Source organism: Trichosurus vulpecula, chromosome 2 (assembly GCF_011100635.1).
Source record: "Trichosurus vulpecula isolate mTriVul1 chromosome 2, mTriVul1.pri, whole genome shotgun sequence".
NCBI classification, from domain to species: Eukaryota; Metazoa; Chordata; class Mammalia; order Diprotodontia; family Phalangeridae; genus Trichosurus; species Trichosurus vulpecula.
In genome coordinates this window covers 51,174,106-51,190,338 of record NC_050574.1, presented here as the reverse complement: position 1 = coordinate 51,190,338, position 16,233 = coordinate 51,174,106, and the positions used below count along the sequence as shown (strand labels likewise).

The window sequence follows — 16,233 nt, the reverse complement described above, 5'->3', positions numbered from 1 at the left end:
CCCAGGCCCTCAGATTCTAATGGCCGTAACTGATATTTACTATGCCACGGCTGCCTTTAGCAGAAGTCGGTTCAAATGGGAGTTTTCCCTGAGAGCCAGAGCCGGGTCTATTCTTCCTGTCCATCTCCGCTCAGGGCCCTCCTCCCACAGTGCCTGCTGTAGTCCCGAAGCCACATCCAGTCCTCCAGAAATGAACCCACGAATGAAAAGAACATGCCAAGCCGCTGACCAATAGGGGAAAATGGTTTCGTTTCTTTTAATTAAACTGACTGAGGAAGCCAAGACACAGACAGAAAGAGACCGAGAACAAGACTTGGAAATAGTTTTAGAAAAGAAATGAAATCCGACCGATGGACGGAGATGTGGATGGCGGATGGAGCCACCGAGAGGAGAGGGGTCTCCGACCTTCACGTCAACTCGAGGATCACTGTGAGGGCGAACACCCAAGTTAGCCTGGCCCCAACGGGGCTCGGAGCCGAACCTGCGGAAACACGGGGAGGCGAGTGTTAACTCAGGGGGGCGTTGGGGATCACCCAGGATGGGCATTTGCTGTCTCCTGCTGAATCACGTTTAGGGAGGTGGCTGGCATTCGATCCACCAGTCAAATCGTCAACCTAGAGCCTGGAGTGACCCTCATGTCCAACCCTCTTCTTGGTCCTGAAAGATGAGCGACTTCCCGAAGATCACACAGGTATAAGGTGGAAGAGCTAAGATTTAAACCGAGGTTCCCTGACTCTTTCCTCCTCCCTTTCTCTCTCTCCCCTTTTCTCCTTTTCTCTCTCACTCCATCTCTCCCTCCCCTTCTCCCTCACGTCTCTTTGTCTCTCCTCCCCCTTCTCTTCCTCCCTTCCTTTTCTCCATCTCCCCCTCTCCCTCTCTTTTTTCTCTCCCTCTCTTTGTCTCTCCTTTTTCTTTCCTTCTTCCCTTTTCCCTCCCTCTCTCCCTCCCTCCTCTGTCTCACCCCTCCCTCTCTCCTTCTGTCTCTCTCCCCTTCCCCTCTCTCTCTCCCTCCCCTTCCCCTTTCCCCCTTCCTTTCTCTCTTTCCTACTCTCCCCCTCTTTGTCTTTCCCTTCCTGCTCTCCTTCCTGCCTCTCCTTCTTTCCTCCCTCCTTCTCTCCTCTCACCCTTCCTCTTCTCTCTTCTTTCCTCCCCCTCCCTCCCTCTCTATCCCCCTCTCTCCCTTCCTTCTCCACCTCCCTCCCTCTCCTTCCTTTCCTTCCATCCTTCTCTCTCTTTCATTCTCTCTGTCTCTGTCTCTCTCATTGATTGGGAAGAGCAGTGTCTCTGAAGTCAGATTCAAATCTGTTCACATCCCACCTCTGATGCTTACAAACTATGTGACCTTGGGCAACATTTCTGGCCTCAGTTTTCTCATCTGTCAAATGAGAGTTGGGACTAGATGGCCTCTGAGGTCCCTTTGACTATAGATTGAGGGTCTTATGATTTGAAGTCTAGTATACTTGCATCATTTCCAACCACCTGACATGATTTAATTTCATTTAATTTCCAGTCAAACAAATAGAGTTGGGATAGTGTGTTTTTCTGAACTGTCTAGTCTTTCCTCCCCTCCTTCAGTGTGGATAATTGGGGCAGGTCTGTATATAAAGAGCTATCAGGAGTCACCTCATTCACTGTGTGAAACAACCTAGAAGGAATTAAAGACGTTTGATTAAAATTTAATTAGGGATAGCATTCGAGGCTGTTTGATTTGCTCTTGGACTCAGGCTGTAAAAAGAAAAAAAAAGATTCCCCCCTAGAGAGCACCTTTCATCTACACTCTCCAAACACCTCATTTCACTAGAAGTGGAGATAAGAAGAAACAGGACAGGAGGCTGAGAAGGCACACAGCTGCCCGCTGCATACAAACCTAGCTGATGCAGAGGACATGTCCCAAACCTCTTCTGTCCCATACTTTTCTGTAGCTCCCTATTACTGAGGAAAGTGAAAATTCTTTTGGTTGGTGTTGAAGGCCCACACTGCATTCTGGTTCCAAACTACTTTTCTTCCTTCCTTCCTTCCTTTCTTTTGGCAATCTGGGTTAAGTGACTTGCCCAAGGTCACAGAGCTAGTAAGTATCTGGTTGGATTTGAACTCAGGTCCTCCTGACTCCAGAGCCAATGTTCTATCCATTGTGCCACCTAGCTGCCCCCAAACTACTTTTCCAGATTTATCTTAATTTATCTACATTTATCTAATTTATCTACATGCCAACTCTCCATCTCTCAAACTGTGATCTCCTCTCTCTGGGTCTTTGCTCCTCCCAAGGCTCTCCCTCCACCTCTCCACCTGTTTAAGTCTACATGTCTAACTTACCCAAGGTCACACAGGTGCTAAGCCATAGAACCTGTCTCTACCTGAATCTCTGTTTGAACATATGTATATGTATAAACAGTGGCATTAGTGGATAGAGAGGACTGTACTTGGAGGCAGGAAGATGTGAATTGGAATCCCCAGTCAGATACTCTCTGGGTGTGTTTTTCAGCCTCAGCGTTCTCATGTATAAAATGGAGACAATGATAATACCTACCTTCTGGGGTTGTCCTCAGGGTCAGTGGAGTTAATAAATGTAAAGCACTTTGCAAACCTTTGAGCGCTGTGTAAAATGTTGGCTAATATGGCTAATATCCCACGTATGTCTCTTGGGCCCTTCTCTTGGGATGGTTCTGCTTCAAGCATCTCTATCAGAGCTTTCCTCTGTCTAGGACTATACAAAAGAGTGATAGATTGGGAGACAGAAGGTCTGGGTTTAACCTTGGTTTGCTGCTTGTGCTCTACCCAGGTGAGCCTGGGGAAGTCACTCAATGTTCTCCTCCAAAATGGAGGTGGTGGATGAGATGCTCTCAAAACTCCCTTCTGGCTCTAACTCTATGTTTCCAGGCCCCTTCTCTGTGTGTGTCTGGGCATGTGCTGGCCTTCCTATCTGTGTTTAGGGCTCAGCCCTAAAGGCCAAGGGACCCGGAGAAGCAGCCAGATTAATGTGACGGCTCCAGGAACCACAAGGTGACCCTGGCAGTCCTTGGGGGCAAAGACCTCCAGCAGAAGGTGCTAGGTGTGTGGTTGGGATGGTGGTTATTTCTGTGTCACCACAAATATTGTGGTAGTTTTGTGAGGCAGCTGAGATGGGGTGGAAAGAGCCTATGCCGAAGGAAGGAGATTGGGATTTGAGTCTTGGCTTTGATTCTAATGAACCGTCTGAAAATAAGTCATTTATTTGGCTTGGATACCAATCAGCAGAAGGGAAATAAGTCATTTCTTCTCTCTTGGTGTCAGTCTTGTCATCTGTCAAATGGGGACAGGGAATTGTACCAAATGATTACTCTTCTAAAATTCTGTATTTTAGCTTTTTATATTCTAAGGTCCTTCCAAGTTCTGATGGTCTGTGTCCTAAGGGACCTCCCAGTTCTGACATTCTCTGTTTTAAGGCTCTCCCAACTCTGACATTCTGTATTCTAATGGCCCTCCCAGCTCTGACATTCTGGGTTTTAAGGGCCTTCCCAGCTCTGACATTCTATATTTTAAGGCCCCTTCCAGTCCTGACAACCTATGTTCTAATGTACCTCCCAGCTCTGAGATTCTGTGTTCTAAGATCCCTTTCAGCTCTATTATTTTGTACTTTAGGGCCCTCCCAACTTTCCAATTCTGTGTTCTAAGGCTTCTTCAAGCTCTGTGTTCTATCATCCTATGTTCTAATATCCTTCCCAGTTTTGACGTTCTATATTCTAATTTCCCTTCCAGACCTGTCTTCCTACATTCTTGCATTCTAAGTTTTAAGGTCCCTCCCATTTCTGATATTCTGTGTCCTAAGGGCCCTTCAAGTCCTTACATTCTGTTCTAACATTCTGTGTTCTAAGATCCTTTCCAGCTCCTACATTCTCTATGATAGTCTTTAAAGGGAGGTTCCAGTCTAATCCCATAGCTAGCTAGTCAGAGCTTTTCATTACCCCCAGGCTCCGAAAGATGTTCTCTTGCATCTGGGATTCTGTGGCCAGCCAACTGGTCCCTGAGCATGTCAGATACAATGTGGGTGAAGATCTCAACATGGTTGGGGTTGTTTGAATCCTGCCGTCAGAGCAATTAGTGGTGTGAATCAGAGAGGGGGAGAATGCATAGAGAAAGATGCATGTGGGAGCTGAGAGTCTGAGTCATTGTGGGTGTTTGTGGATGCGTCCAGGTGCAAATCCCCAGCAGTCTGGGAGACTGTTTGGGTGCGGATCTCCAGAGGGTTGGGTTTACCCCGGAGTGAACAATGATTTAGGGCACGAAGTAGCAGCTGTACCCAGCCAGCATGTCTAGCCAGAGACAGAGTCCACACTGGGTCCTAAGGCTCTCCTTACCAAGTCTCCCTAGCATGTGGGATGAGAGATAAAAGAACCCAGGCAGATGCTGCGTTTGAATGGCATGGTTCTGAACCTCTGGTCATCTCCTCATGGGAAGAGGGAGATCCTGGGAGGGAGGGACGTGCATGTGGATTCAATGCCAGAGCGTCTGAGCGTAAGTGTGGTGGGAGTGATCATGGGAGGTTGTAAAAATTAGACGTGACCCAGAGTCGCATGGCCTGCTTTGGCAGGGTAGTGGACTCCCCCTCCCAGGAGGACTTCCAGCCTGGTCCAGTGAATCGTAGAGGGGACTTAGGCTCAGACATGAGCTGGACCACTTGGTTGCTGAGATCTCTACTTCTTTCAATCGTAGGATCATAGCTCTAGAGCTGGAGGGAGCCTTGGGGGCCATCTAATTCAACCCCCTCTCTTTAAGTGATGTGCCAAAGGTCACACGGGTATTAGGCATCAGAAGAGGGAATTTGAAGCCCGGCCCACTTACTCTACAAATGAACCACTGTTCCTCGCTGACATCCTTTGCCTTAGGCATCTCTCTCACCTGATCCTTCCCTCTGGGGCCCTGTACTGCCTCGTTGGCATTTTTAAGGCCACATTCTTAACTGTGATTTTGTTTCCTTCCAGGGAGGGTTAGTCAATCTATAGATGCTTAGAAAGTGATGTGAGTAGTGTTGTCTTATGGAAAGAGCCCTGAGTTTGAGGCCTTGATCAGCTCCAATGTGCTGGACTCCACCTCTCTCTGGCTCCATTTGCTCCTCCATAGGGGCAGCATTCAAACCCAAGTCTCCTTACTTCCGGTTTAGGGCTCTTCCCATCGCAAGGATGCCTTCCACTTGGTTAGTGACAAGGAGGATGTCAGGGGACAAGCCTGGCCATAGCAACAGGTAGAATAGCAACGGCAACAGAATAGTAGCGAGGACATTGCTTTAAGGTTGGATCGTTGTAACAGCCCTGGGAGGTAGGTGCCATTATCACTCTTCCCCCATTTTACAGATGAGGAAACTGAGGCAAACAGAAATTGAAAAACTTTCCCAGGGCCATACAGTTAATAAGTGTCTGAGGCAGGATTTGAACTCAGGTCTCCCTGACTTCCAAGTCCATTGTGATACCTTAGGACACCTATATTGGCTGATTGAGGACTTTGGGCATGGGGGGCCATCCCTGCCAACTTCATGTCTTGACTATTGTAACTTCCTAAAGGATCAGGCTTTAATTTGAAATGGGGCCTAGTAGAGAAAAATCTCCCATCTGAGAAAGAGGGCTGGGTGGTGGGAGCCAGGGGAACAGCTATGGGAGCCTCTTTCCAAGGGTGCCTCACCCATCCAGAACATCCCACTCAGTTTCTAGTTGGAAGGCCTAGGAGAAGAAACTTACCATTGGAGTCCTCTGTTCCTCTGGGAATATTTGGGTTTTCTGTAGGAAACAAAAAGGAAGAGCGTTAAGGGTCTGAGCAAAGTCCCAGAGGGGTCGAGTGAGAGCCAGTCCTGCGGCCTCGAATGAGGCCTGAAAGACGGACCTTGGGACGGCTTTGGGAGTCAGTGATTCACAGGCTAAGCCCTGCCTTTGTGGACTTCCCACCTTGGACGTGTATGACTTCATGCTTCTGGGGCCTCAGTTTCCTCAGCTGTAAATGAGGGAGGTTGGAATAGATACTCTTGAATATTCCTTCTGGCGCAAAATCTATGACTCTGTTGTCTTGGTATGTTCTATCACGCCGACTTTTGGGAGAGCCAAGGTGGGTGCCCAGAGATCACTCTTCCAGGGGATTGAATCGGATATTTGTAAGGCACTTAGGATGGTGCCTGGCACATAGTAGGGGCTCTATAGATTAATGCTTGTATCCCTCCTACAACACTGCCTCCAAACTATCAAACTTCAAAGCCCTGTATGACGGAAAGATTGTCACTTTCACTAAATTTCTGGAATAATGATAACAATAACCTTAAGAGCTAACATTTTAATATCTCTTTAAAGTTTGCAAAGCCCTTTACAAATATTATTTTATCATCATAACACTCTTGGGAGGTAGGTGCTATTTTCACCCCCATCTTACAGATGAGAAAACTGAGACACACAGAGGTTAAATCACTGAGAGGAACCTCATGTCCATCAGCCCGGTTGTGGACTCGGTTCTCCCAATTCCCTAAGAACATGGAGAAGGATCTCACAACCTCTCTCTGTCCTGGCGTTAGCTCCCCTTTGTTGCTGGAGAATTCTTTTTTGTGTCAAATCCAATTCTCTCATGCCACAGGTCAAGGTCATTTCTTGGGGCTTGGTCCCTTCCAACTCCACATCTATGATGCTCCATGGAGCAGAGGAGCTGGGTGGTGTCCTGATTACCACATATTTAGAATTAGGTGGGGGTATGGATATGGCCACAGCAGGCTTTTAATCCTCGGGCAAAGGGACGCCTCTCTTGTGGTCTTTGGAGGATTTAGAGCTGGAAGAGAGGATCTAGTTCAATATTTCACAGTTGAGAGAGAGAGAGGAAATTACTTATCCAAGATTACACTGATAGTAAGTAGCAGGGACAGGATTTGAACATGGGTCTTCCACCTCCAAATATAATGATCTTCTCACATCTCCTATTTCCCTTGCCCCAGCCGGGCTTCTGAACCGAAGAGCACCACCCCCACCCCCAATGCCTACCCAGTGGTCCATCCTTTCAGATAAAGGTTTGGAGCTGGAAGAGACCCTAGAAATCATAGGTGCAGAGCTGGAAATGGCTTTATAATTTGTTTAGTAGGATCTTTCATTTTACAAATGGGGAAACTGAGGCCTAGAGAGGCTATATTCTATATTCTCTAACTTACCAGGTTGACCTTAGTGAGGATCGAATGAAATAACATGTGGAAAGTGTCTTGCAAAACTTAAAGCTATATAAACTCTTGCTATTATTATTAATATTATGATTAATTAATACATGGCCATCCCTGAATTGGCCACTTCTATCCCTGTGGCTCAGATGCATTCCCTCCTGCCAAGAAAGGGCCGGCTCTTCCAGGCATGGATGCCAAACGGCTCACTCTCCTCCCGCCCCCTTGGCTCAGGCTGGGTTTCCTACCAAATACGATGAGGCGGGTGTGGGTGTCGGTGGAGCCCAGGGGATTCTGGGCCGTGCATCGGTACATGGAGCCATTGAGCTCGGCAGGCACTCTCTCCAGCACCAGCTCCTTCCCGTCATGCTCTGTACTGCCATCCAGGAGACGGCTCCCCACTCGGGTCCATGTGAAGAGGGGCTCAGGGAAGACTTCGTTCTATGGAGTGGAGGAGAGAGGAGAGGCCACCACATGTCAGGCTGGCCTCTATTGCTGGAGACCAAGGGGAGGGCTGGGGAGGACCCTGGCTGGGGCTGCCTGCACCCTGGTGGAGTGATCCCACTGCCCCCTTTAGTGGAGTGGAGTGCTGAATGGCAAAAGAGTCCCCCTTTGCCTCTCCGTGCCCCTACTTCCCTTCAAGCCTGGCTGCCTCGGGACCCTGAGAAGGGCTCCTGACCTGAAAGCCGTGGACCAGGATCCTCACGGTGTCTCCCACTCGGGCTCTGGCTGGCGTCATCATGATTTTTGGGCCTTTGGGGGCAACTGTGGAAAGAAAAAAGAACAGAGTAAGGGGCAGGAGACTGAACTTGCCTGTTTTACCTGAGCCAGGACAGGGAGGGAAACAGAGGCCAAACCTGCTCCTCCCTCCTACCTGCCTCATCTAGTCCTTCAGCTGTTTATCACTAACCTCTGAACTTTCATCTAGCCTTCCTGCCTTGAGTCACAGACCATTAGAGCTGGGAGGAGCCTTAGAATGTGGAATGCCAGAGCTTAGAACTGAGGATGTCAGAGCTGGAAGAGACTTGAGAACACAAAATATCGGAATTTCGAGACTCTCAGAGCTGGAAGTATTTACCAATTGTGTTCATTTTCTTTCCCTACAGTAGAAAATGAAGCTCCCTGAGAGCATGGACAGTTTCATTTTAATAATTGTTCCAAGGTTATATCTTAGCTGGCTTATGGAGAGTCCTGAGAGCTGATTGCCAAATTTTCATCACGAGCATTTACACCTCAGAAATCAGCAAGGGCTTGATTTGTGTTTTGTTGATTGTCAGACTCAGGGGGTAGGGATCCTGCAGCCTCGAGGCCATTTAGGCCCTCAAGCACAGCCCTTTGACTACATCCAAACTTCACAGAATAAATCCTTGGGAAGTTGCGGCAGGTTCCCCACCCCTGATTAATCCCAGGAAAGTGATGGAGAAAATGTTAAAATGCACCATTAAACTTGACAAAATAAGTCCTACACACTTTTTTTGAAGAGCTGGTTATTAAACATTTAACCAGCAGCCCTCAAATGTTGTCCCAGTGCTTTGTGTACATTTGCTTGCATGTTGTCTCCCCTATTAGGTTGTAAGCTCCTTGAGGTCAGGGACTGCCTTTTGTGTCTTTATATATGTGCCTGGCATACAGTAAGTGCTTAATAAATGCCTATTGAAAGGATGAATGCATGAATGAATGAATGGGCATTGAATGTTGGAGCTGGGAGCTTAGAGATCATCCCTTCTGGCCCTCTCATTTTTCAGATGAGGAAATTAAGGTAGATCACCCATGATCACAGAACTAATTCAGAGCTGGGACTAGAATTCAGATTTTCTGAAGGCTGCTCTTTCTACCCCACCCTTAAGTAGCGGACAAATTGTGAATGCCAGATTAAATAAGGTGCTGGGCATTGAGTTAGGAAGACTGATTTTGACTTGTTAAATGTGTGGGATAGCGTGGGGAAGGGACAGGAGGCCAAGATTTGGGGAGATCAGTGAGTTGCCTATTTCACTAGTCCAGGTGAGGGGTGATGAAAGGTTCACCTTGTTCTCAGCTCCACAAAGTCCCCAAGCTGAGGGGACAATTCAGCTATTTCTTACCACTCCCAGACCGCTCCTTAAGCCCTCTCCCCACTGAGGCCTGGGTGTCAGCATGAAGGAGTCTGGGGGTGGAATTAGGGGGCTTCCCAGGGTTGAGTGGTATGTGGGGCCTCTCCTCAGCCTGCCATGGTGCCTATGAGTGATGACATGGGACTGTACCTGCCAATTAGCTCCTGGCAGTAGAAACTGTGGAGAGGAGCCTCCAGGACAGATGGAACTGTCCCCCTGCCCCCACCCTTCCCCCCCACCATGGCCTTAGTACCACACCAATAGGTCCCCACCCTGGCTCTCTCCACCCCCACCAGGGGAAGGTACTTGGTGTTTGGGGTACACAGAGGGGATGAGACAACAGGATGTCCAAGACAGGCATTTCGGCCTGGTGGCCACAGCACAGAAGAGTCGATGGACAGAAGGAGATGCTGACAGGCTCCTTCCTCCCACCCCAAGCCAGCTTCTTCAGTTTCCACTTTGCTAGGCTTCCCACCCCCACTGCTCCCATGAGGCACCATGGAAGGAGCCCTCCCAGGGCAGAGGACCTGGCTTTGAATCTAAACTCTGAACCTTGGCTTCCTTTTCAGTAAAAGGAGAGACTTAGACTACATGATTCCCCAGGCTCCTTCCTGTACAGCTTCAAATCCCATGGTTCTGAGACTCCTGGTAGGGTCAAACTCTGGCCACTTAGTACCATTGTGTGCCCCAAGTCCACCTTCTAGAGAGGGGAAACTCTGCCATGGGGCCTGGGGCTGTCTCAAGAGATGAATGGAAGTAAAGCAGGGGAGCAGTGTTTGGGGAGAGAGGGGCCATGGCCTGGGCTTGGCCAGACCCCACCACTGAGAGGCCAGAGAGTGGCCAATGCTCCTGGTGGTAGAAAGGGCTGCCCCTGGCTATGCTCCAGTTAGGTCTGAGGCAGCCCACGCCAGCCTCCCAGACTTCCCACAGCTCCACTTCCCAAGCTAGTCTTATTACCCAGGCAACAGTCCCTTGTGTCTGATCTGTTTTCTCCCTGTCATTGGGATCAGCTGTTTGTGAGCCAGGCTCCATGAGGATGCTCAGGGGAAAGAATAGTCAGCTTTTCAATGAGTGGAAGCCTCAGATGGGCTGAGCTACAGAATGGGGGGGGGGTCACCTGGGCCCAAAGTATCATCGAACATCAATGCTTAAGGGCTTTAGAATATATAATGTGAGAGGTGGAAGGCATGAAAGAATATATAGTGTCAGATCTGGGAAGGCCCTTAGAACCCAGAAGGTCAGAGCAGGGAGGGGCCTTAGAACACAGAATGTCAGAGTAAGGAGGGCCCTTAGAATAGAAAATGTCAGATCTGGAAGGGTCCTTAGAACACAGAATGACAGAGCAGGGAGGGCCCTCAGAACACAGGGTATCAAAGCTGAGGGGGCCCTTAGAACACAGGATGTCAGAGCTGGGAGGGCCCTTAGAACACAGATGTCAGAGCTGGGAGGGACCTTAGAACCCAGAATGTCAGATCTGAGAGGACACTGAGAACAGAGAATGTCAGAGCTGGGAGGGCTCTTAGAACACAGAATGTCAGAGTAAGGAGGGCCCTTAGAACAGAGGATGTCAGATCTGGGAGGAGCCTTAGAACAGAGAATAGTAGAGCCTTTAAGACTAGGCTCAAGATCCACTTCATGGAAGAGGCCTTTCCTGGTGCCCCCAGCTGCTAGTGCCAGACCTTCCTTTCAAGGCTACCTCCCATCCACCCTGTATTTATTTTGTATGCTCTGATTTAAGTATGTCCTCCCTCCTTCCCCCTTTAGTAGAATAGAAACTCCTTGACGTATCCCTAGCACAGTGCCTTGCACACAACAAATGCTTAATGCATGCATGTTGATTGATAACTATTGGGAACCATGGGTAGAACACAGTATGTTAAAATTCAAAGGAACCTTAGAAAGAATGCAGCTCACCTCTCATTTTACAGATTAAGAAGCTGAAATCTAGAGAGGGAAAGCCATTTGCCAAACAACACCCAGTAAATTGCTGACAAAGTCAGGAGAAGCCCCCTCCATTGGACCACACTGTCTGATTTTAGCCTCACTGGATCACATTCTTGCCCATGGAACACCACTCCAGCAGTGCCGGGTACTTCTCCTTGGGCACAATGTCCTCCTTTCTCCTTCTCTTTCTCCTCCTTCTCATCTTCCTCACATTCTGCCTTTGGAGCTAAGATGCCCGTGGGAACTCATGGCCTCTTTGGACACTGTCCAGGGGTGGGGAACCTGTGACCTCGAGGCCACATGTGGCCCTCTAGGTCCTCAAGTGTGGCCCTTTGAATCCAAACTTCACAGAACAAATCCTCTTAATAAAAGGAATTGTTCTGTAAAACTTGGACTCATCAAAGGGCCACACCCGAGGACTTAGAAGGCCACAGGTGACCTCAAGGCTGCAGGCTCCCCACTCCTGCATCTATAAAAGAGGACTAGTAAAGATATACTATGTTCCAAAAATCTTGGGGCCTGGAGTACAGTAGAGGGGAGCCAGGTCTGACTTTCCACCGTTCATTTGTACTTGGAGTCTGTCTCTCCTGAAGTGGGATTCCACTCACCAGACCTCGGACAGGGAGAGGGAACTGGAGAAACAATATGGAGTTTGGAGGCCTCCTGGGTATGGCCAATTTAATTTAGAGAGAACGAGACCAGAGACGATTAATTAAAACCATGAGCAAGACTTCTGAGATTCTGTGCAGGGAGGAGGGAAGGCATTGGAGGGAGAAGATGTGTCTACATCATGTGCGTGTTTGTGGTGGAAGGGGGTGGTGCAGAAGGAAAAGTGGGCACAGAGGAGAAAGATATCGCCATTACCTCAGATGGATTAGCAGATCTGAAGCATGCTTGGAGGCAGGGGACCATGGAGCTAGTACTGAGCTGAGAGGAAGGAGACCTGGGGTCTGCTCCTCACTGTGTGACCTTGGGAGGCTCAGGTAACCTTTCTGAGCTTCAGATGCTCCTCTTAAACAGGTAGGTGACATTGGAAAGTTTCTATGGCCAGTTGGAACTCTGACATTTTATGTTCTGATTCTCCAACTATTTTGATCTTCTGTGTTCTAAGGCCCTTCCAAGCTCTGACATTCTGTGTTCTAAGGTCCCTCCCAGCTCTGACATCCTGTGTTCCAAAGCCCCTCCCAGCTCTGACATTCTGTGGTTTAAGGTCTCCCTCAGCTCTGACCTTCTGTCTTCCAAGGGCCCTCTCAGCTCTGACATTCCCTTTTCTAAGGGCCCTCCCAGCTCCGACATTCTGTGTTCCAAAGCCCCTCCTAACTCTGACATTCTATGGTCTAAGGTCTCCCTCAGCTCTGAGCACCTCTGTTCTAAGGTCTCTCCCTTGTCTGATAGTCTGTGTACTAAGGGCCCTCCCAGCTCTGACATCTTGTGTTCTAAGGTCTCCCTCAGCTCTGACATTCTGTGTTCTAAGGTCCCTCCCAGCTCTGACATTCCCTTTTCTAAGGGCCCTCTCAGCTCTGACATTCTATGTTCTAAGGCCCCTCCTAGCTCTGACGTTTTAGGTCTCATGGTCCTTCCCAGTTCTCACTTTCTATATTCTAAGGTCTGTCCCACCTCTGACACTGTATGTTCTAAAAACTATTTTAGAGCTAACAGTCTATGAGCTGTGGAGGGGGGTGGATCCAGCTCATTCTCAGACATTCTGCTGGTTGTAGGATTTGCCAGGCCATTTGTTCAGGCTGTGCTGAGGAAGCTCCCTGGGGGAGGGAAGGAGGCTGGGTAGGGATGGGGATTATTTCGAACTGCTTCCTGCAGAAAGCACATAGGTACTCTTGGCTTCCTGGGATTTTCTGAAAGAACCCCAGCTTCCTGGGCTATGACTCCTACATTGTAACCTCTGCTATGCTGGTCCTGTCCAGCTGCTACCATGGGGCTGGGAACAGGACCAAGAAGTTGTAGTATTTATGTATGTGTATATGTGTGTGTATGTGCATGTGGGTACATGCACATATGTGTAAATATGTGTGTGTGTGTGTGTGTGAGAGAGAGAGAGAGTGTGTAAGGGGGTTTGCAGTGTCCCTGGCAGGGAAGAGAGGGCAAAGAGTGTGAATGAATGTGGCTCCCAGCTCTCGATCCATGAAAGTTTTCCTAGGTGGATAGTTTGGTAGCTGTTTGATGGATCTCCTCTTGGAGACTGACATATTTATTGGAGGTCAGATTTAGAGCTGAAAGGGATCTTAGAGGCCATTTATTCCATACCCTCGGCAGCGAGGTGGTGTGGTAGATAGACCACCAGGTGTAGAGCCAGGAAGACCTGAGTTCAAATCCAACCTGAGACGCTTACTAGCTGTTTGACCCTGGGCAAGTCATTTGATCCTGTTTGCCTCAGTTTTCTCATCTGTAAAAGGAGCTGGAGAAGGAAACAGCAAATCACCCCAGTATCTCTGCCAAGAAAACCTCAAATGGGGTCAAGAAGGGTTGGACATGACTAAAAGTAACCGAACAATAATCCATGCCATTATGGTACCAATGAGGAAACTGAGGCCCCAAGATGTTAAGTGACTTGCCCAAAGTCATGCAGTTTCAAAGGCTTGATGCCACGTAACGATGAGGATATGAGAAGGGAACAGGCAGACTTTCTCAGACAAAGTTCCCCGGTAGGCCACATCAGGTGACTGAAAGGAAGAGAATACAAGATTCTACTGTGCTCACCATTTGTTGAATAATTTAAAAAGGAAAAGGTTTTGATTTGGCAAAGCAAAATGCCTTTAGACGTTCTCCTCTAGGGAGGAGTCAGACCCAAGTGATGAATGACAAGGCCTCAGAGAAACCTCTAGAGCTAAGCATTACAGACTGGTTAGTCCAATGGTCAGGCCTTGCAGGTTGTGAAGTGAGGCTCATATCCTAGCTTCCTCCAGGGTTTCTGCTGCCCCACCCCAAGCCATCTGTCTCCACAAATATTTGATCATTGCTTGGAGGAGTGGGGATAGCTGTGTGTGTGGTGGGAGAGATGGGGCAAGGGACCGCTAATTAAAAACGTCCCGTTTCTCAAGCTCTTTAAGGTTTACAAAGCTCTTCCCTCAAAACAGCTCTGGGAGGAGAAGATCTCCATTTTAGCTCAGCTTTATTATCTCTGCAAACAGGAGCATCTGGAGGACCTCGGCACTAGAGGGAATCCCGCTTCTATTGAGACGCGGAGCTGGCCGGCCTACCCGAGAATGACAAGTGTACATCTTTCTGCTTTATGCCTCGGTTGATATTAATAATCAGAGGGTCGTCAAACAAAGCGATCTCTGTTGTTACATCTTCCAAGGAAGCCTGCGTGATTCTGACATATTTGTGGGAGGAGAGCCCTCAAGGCAGCATTTTGCTTTTAGTGAATCAAAAACTTTGGAGGTTTTTTTTTTCCTCTTAGTTAATAAACAATAAGCATCGTGGGGCCTTGTATTCCCTGCCCCTTTCAGTCAACTATCATAGGATCTTAGATCTAGAAAGGACTTCAGAGTTGGCTGATTTCAATTCCATCGTTTTCCAGAGAGCAAACTGAGGCCTAGAAAGCTGAAGGGATTTACCCAGGGTCATACAGCTAAGAAGCACCTGAGGGATGATTCAAACCCAGGTCTTCCTGACCCCAAGTCTAGCACTGTCTGCTATGCCCCATTATTTTGAGCTTCCTTGACTTCCTTCACGATTAATCTCCAGTCTCACCTTCTGTTCAAGTCCATTCCCCGTTCCTCCAGCTCCTGGTGTCTTTCCCTGTGAGACGATTACCTTCTCTCTGTTCACTCTCTCTATATCTGGTGTCGCTGTTCAGTCATTTTCAGTCACGTCTGGCTCTTTGTGACCCAATTTGGGGTTTTCTTGGCAAAGACACTAGCTCTAGGTCATTTAGCAGTTGAGAAAACTGAGGCAAACAGGGCTAAATGATTAGCCCAGCTAGTAAGTGTCTGAGGATGGATTTGAACTCAGGTCTTCCTGACTCTAGGCTCCGCACTCTATCCACTGCACCATCTAGCCACCCTCTATATCTGGTATGTACTAGTTATTTACATGTTGTTCTCCTCATTAGAATGTGGGCTCTTTATGGGCAAGAAGAATATTTTTGCCTTTTCTTTATCCCCAATGTTGGATGCAATCCCGGGCATATATATAGAATAGGCACTTAATAAATGTTTGTTGATAAATTGAGAAGTCAGCCTCTCTCCTTCTTGTGCCCCCATCTTTGTACAGTGTGCTGAATCCATCAGCTCTGGAATATGGCAGAGCTTTCCAAACAAGATCTAGAATAATTCAAGAGAGGTCAGCCCATCCACACAGGAAAAACCAAGTGGATGAAGAATTGTGATAACAGTTGGATTGATCAGGGCAAAAATTTTGGATAGAGATTGGGAGGCTAGGTGGAGCCATAGTCCATAGAGTGCTAGGCCTAGAGTCAGGAAGACTCATCTTCATGAGTTCAAATCTGGCCTCAGACACTTACTAGCCATGTGACCCTAGGCGGGTCACTTGGCCCTGTTTGCCTCAGTTTCCTCATCTGTAAAATGAGCTGAAGAAGGAAATGGTAAACCACTGCAGTATCCTTGCCAAGAAAACTAAGAGTGGGACATGACTGAGCAAGAACAACAAATTTGGATGGAGATAACGGATGGATGGATAATGAACTATGCCCAGAATTGAATACAAGGAGGAGAATATGGTCTGCTTTGGGAAATTGTGCCATGCTTTTACTATTTCCAAGTTTCTCCTGGAAACAAAGGCCCATCTTATATTTGATTTTTCAGTAGGTCAACAAGCATTTATTAAGCATCGACTGTGTACCAAGAACTGTGCTAAGTGGTGGGGATACAAGAAAGAGGCCCGTCTGTTAAAAGTCTAGAGCGGGAAGGCACCTCGTCTATAAAATGGCTTGTGCTAGGGAAGTTCCGACTTCTTACTTCATGGTGGGGGGAGGAGAGGAAGGGAGGGAGCTATGGGTAAAGTGCTTTACAAATACTAAATCTTTGGGCACTTGGAACGAGGAGAGACCTGGGTTGGAATCCTGCCTCC

General features: G+C 48.1%; 1 protein-coding gene across 1 annotated transcript in view; it reads right to left on the bottom strand.

The window, feature by feature from the left end:
- Positions 1-232: 232 nt before the first annotated feature.
- IGSF21 (immunoglobin superfamily member 21) overlaps positions 233-16,233 on the bottom strand; it is a 339,687-nt gene continuing 323,686 nt past the window's right edge. The window contains exons 12-15 of the mRNA XM_036743729.1: positions 7,830-7,915; positions 7,399-7,591; positions 5,709-5,747; positions 233-481 (exon numbers count right to left, since the gene is read on the bottom strand). Of these exons, the coding sequence (XP_036599624.1) occupies positions 408-481; positions 5,709-5,747; positions 7,399-7,591; positions 7,830-7,915 (392 nt within the window). The 3' untranslated portion in view covers positions 233-407. The remainder of the gene's footprint in view (positions 482-5,708; positions 5,748-7,398; positions 7,592-7,829; positions 7,916-16,233) is intronic.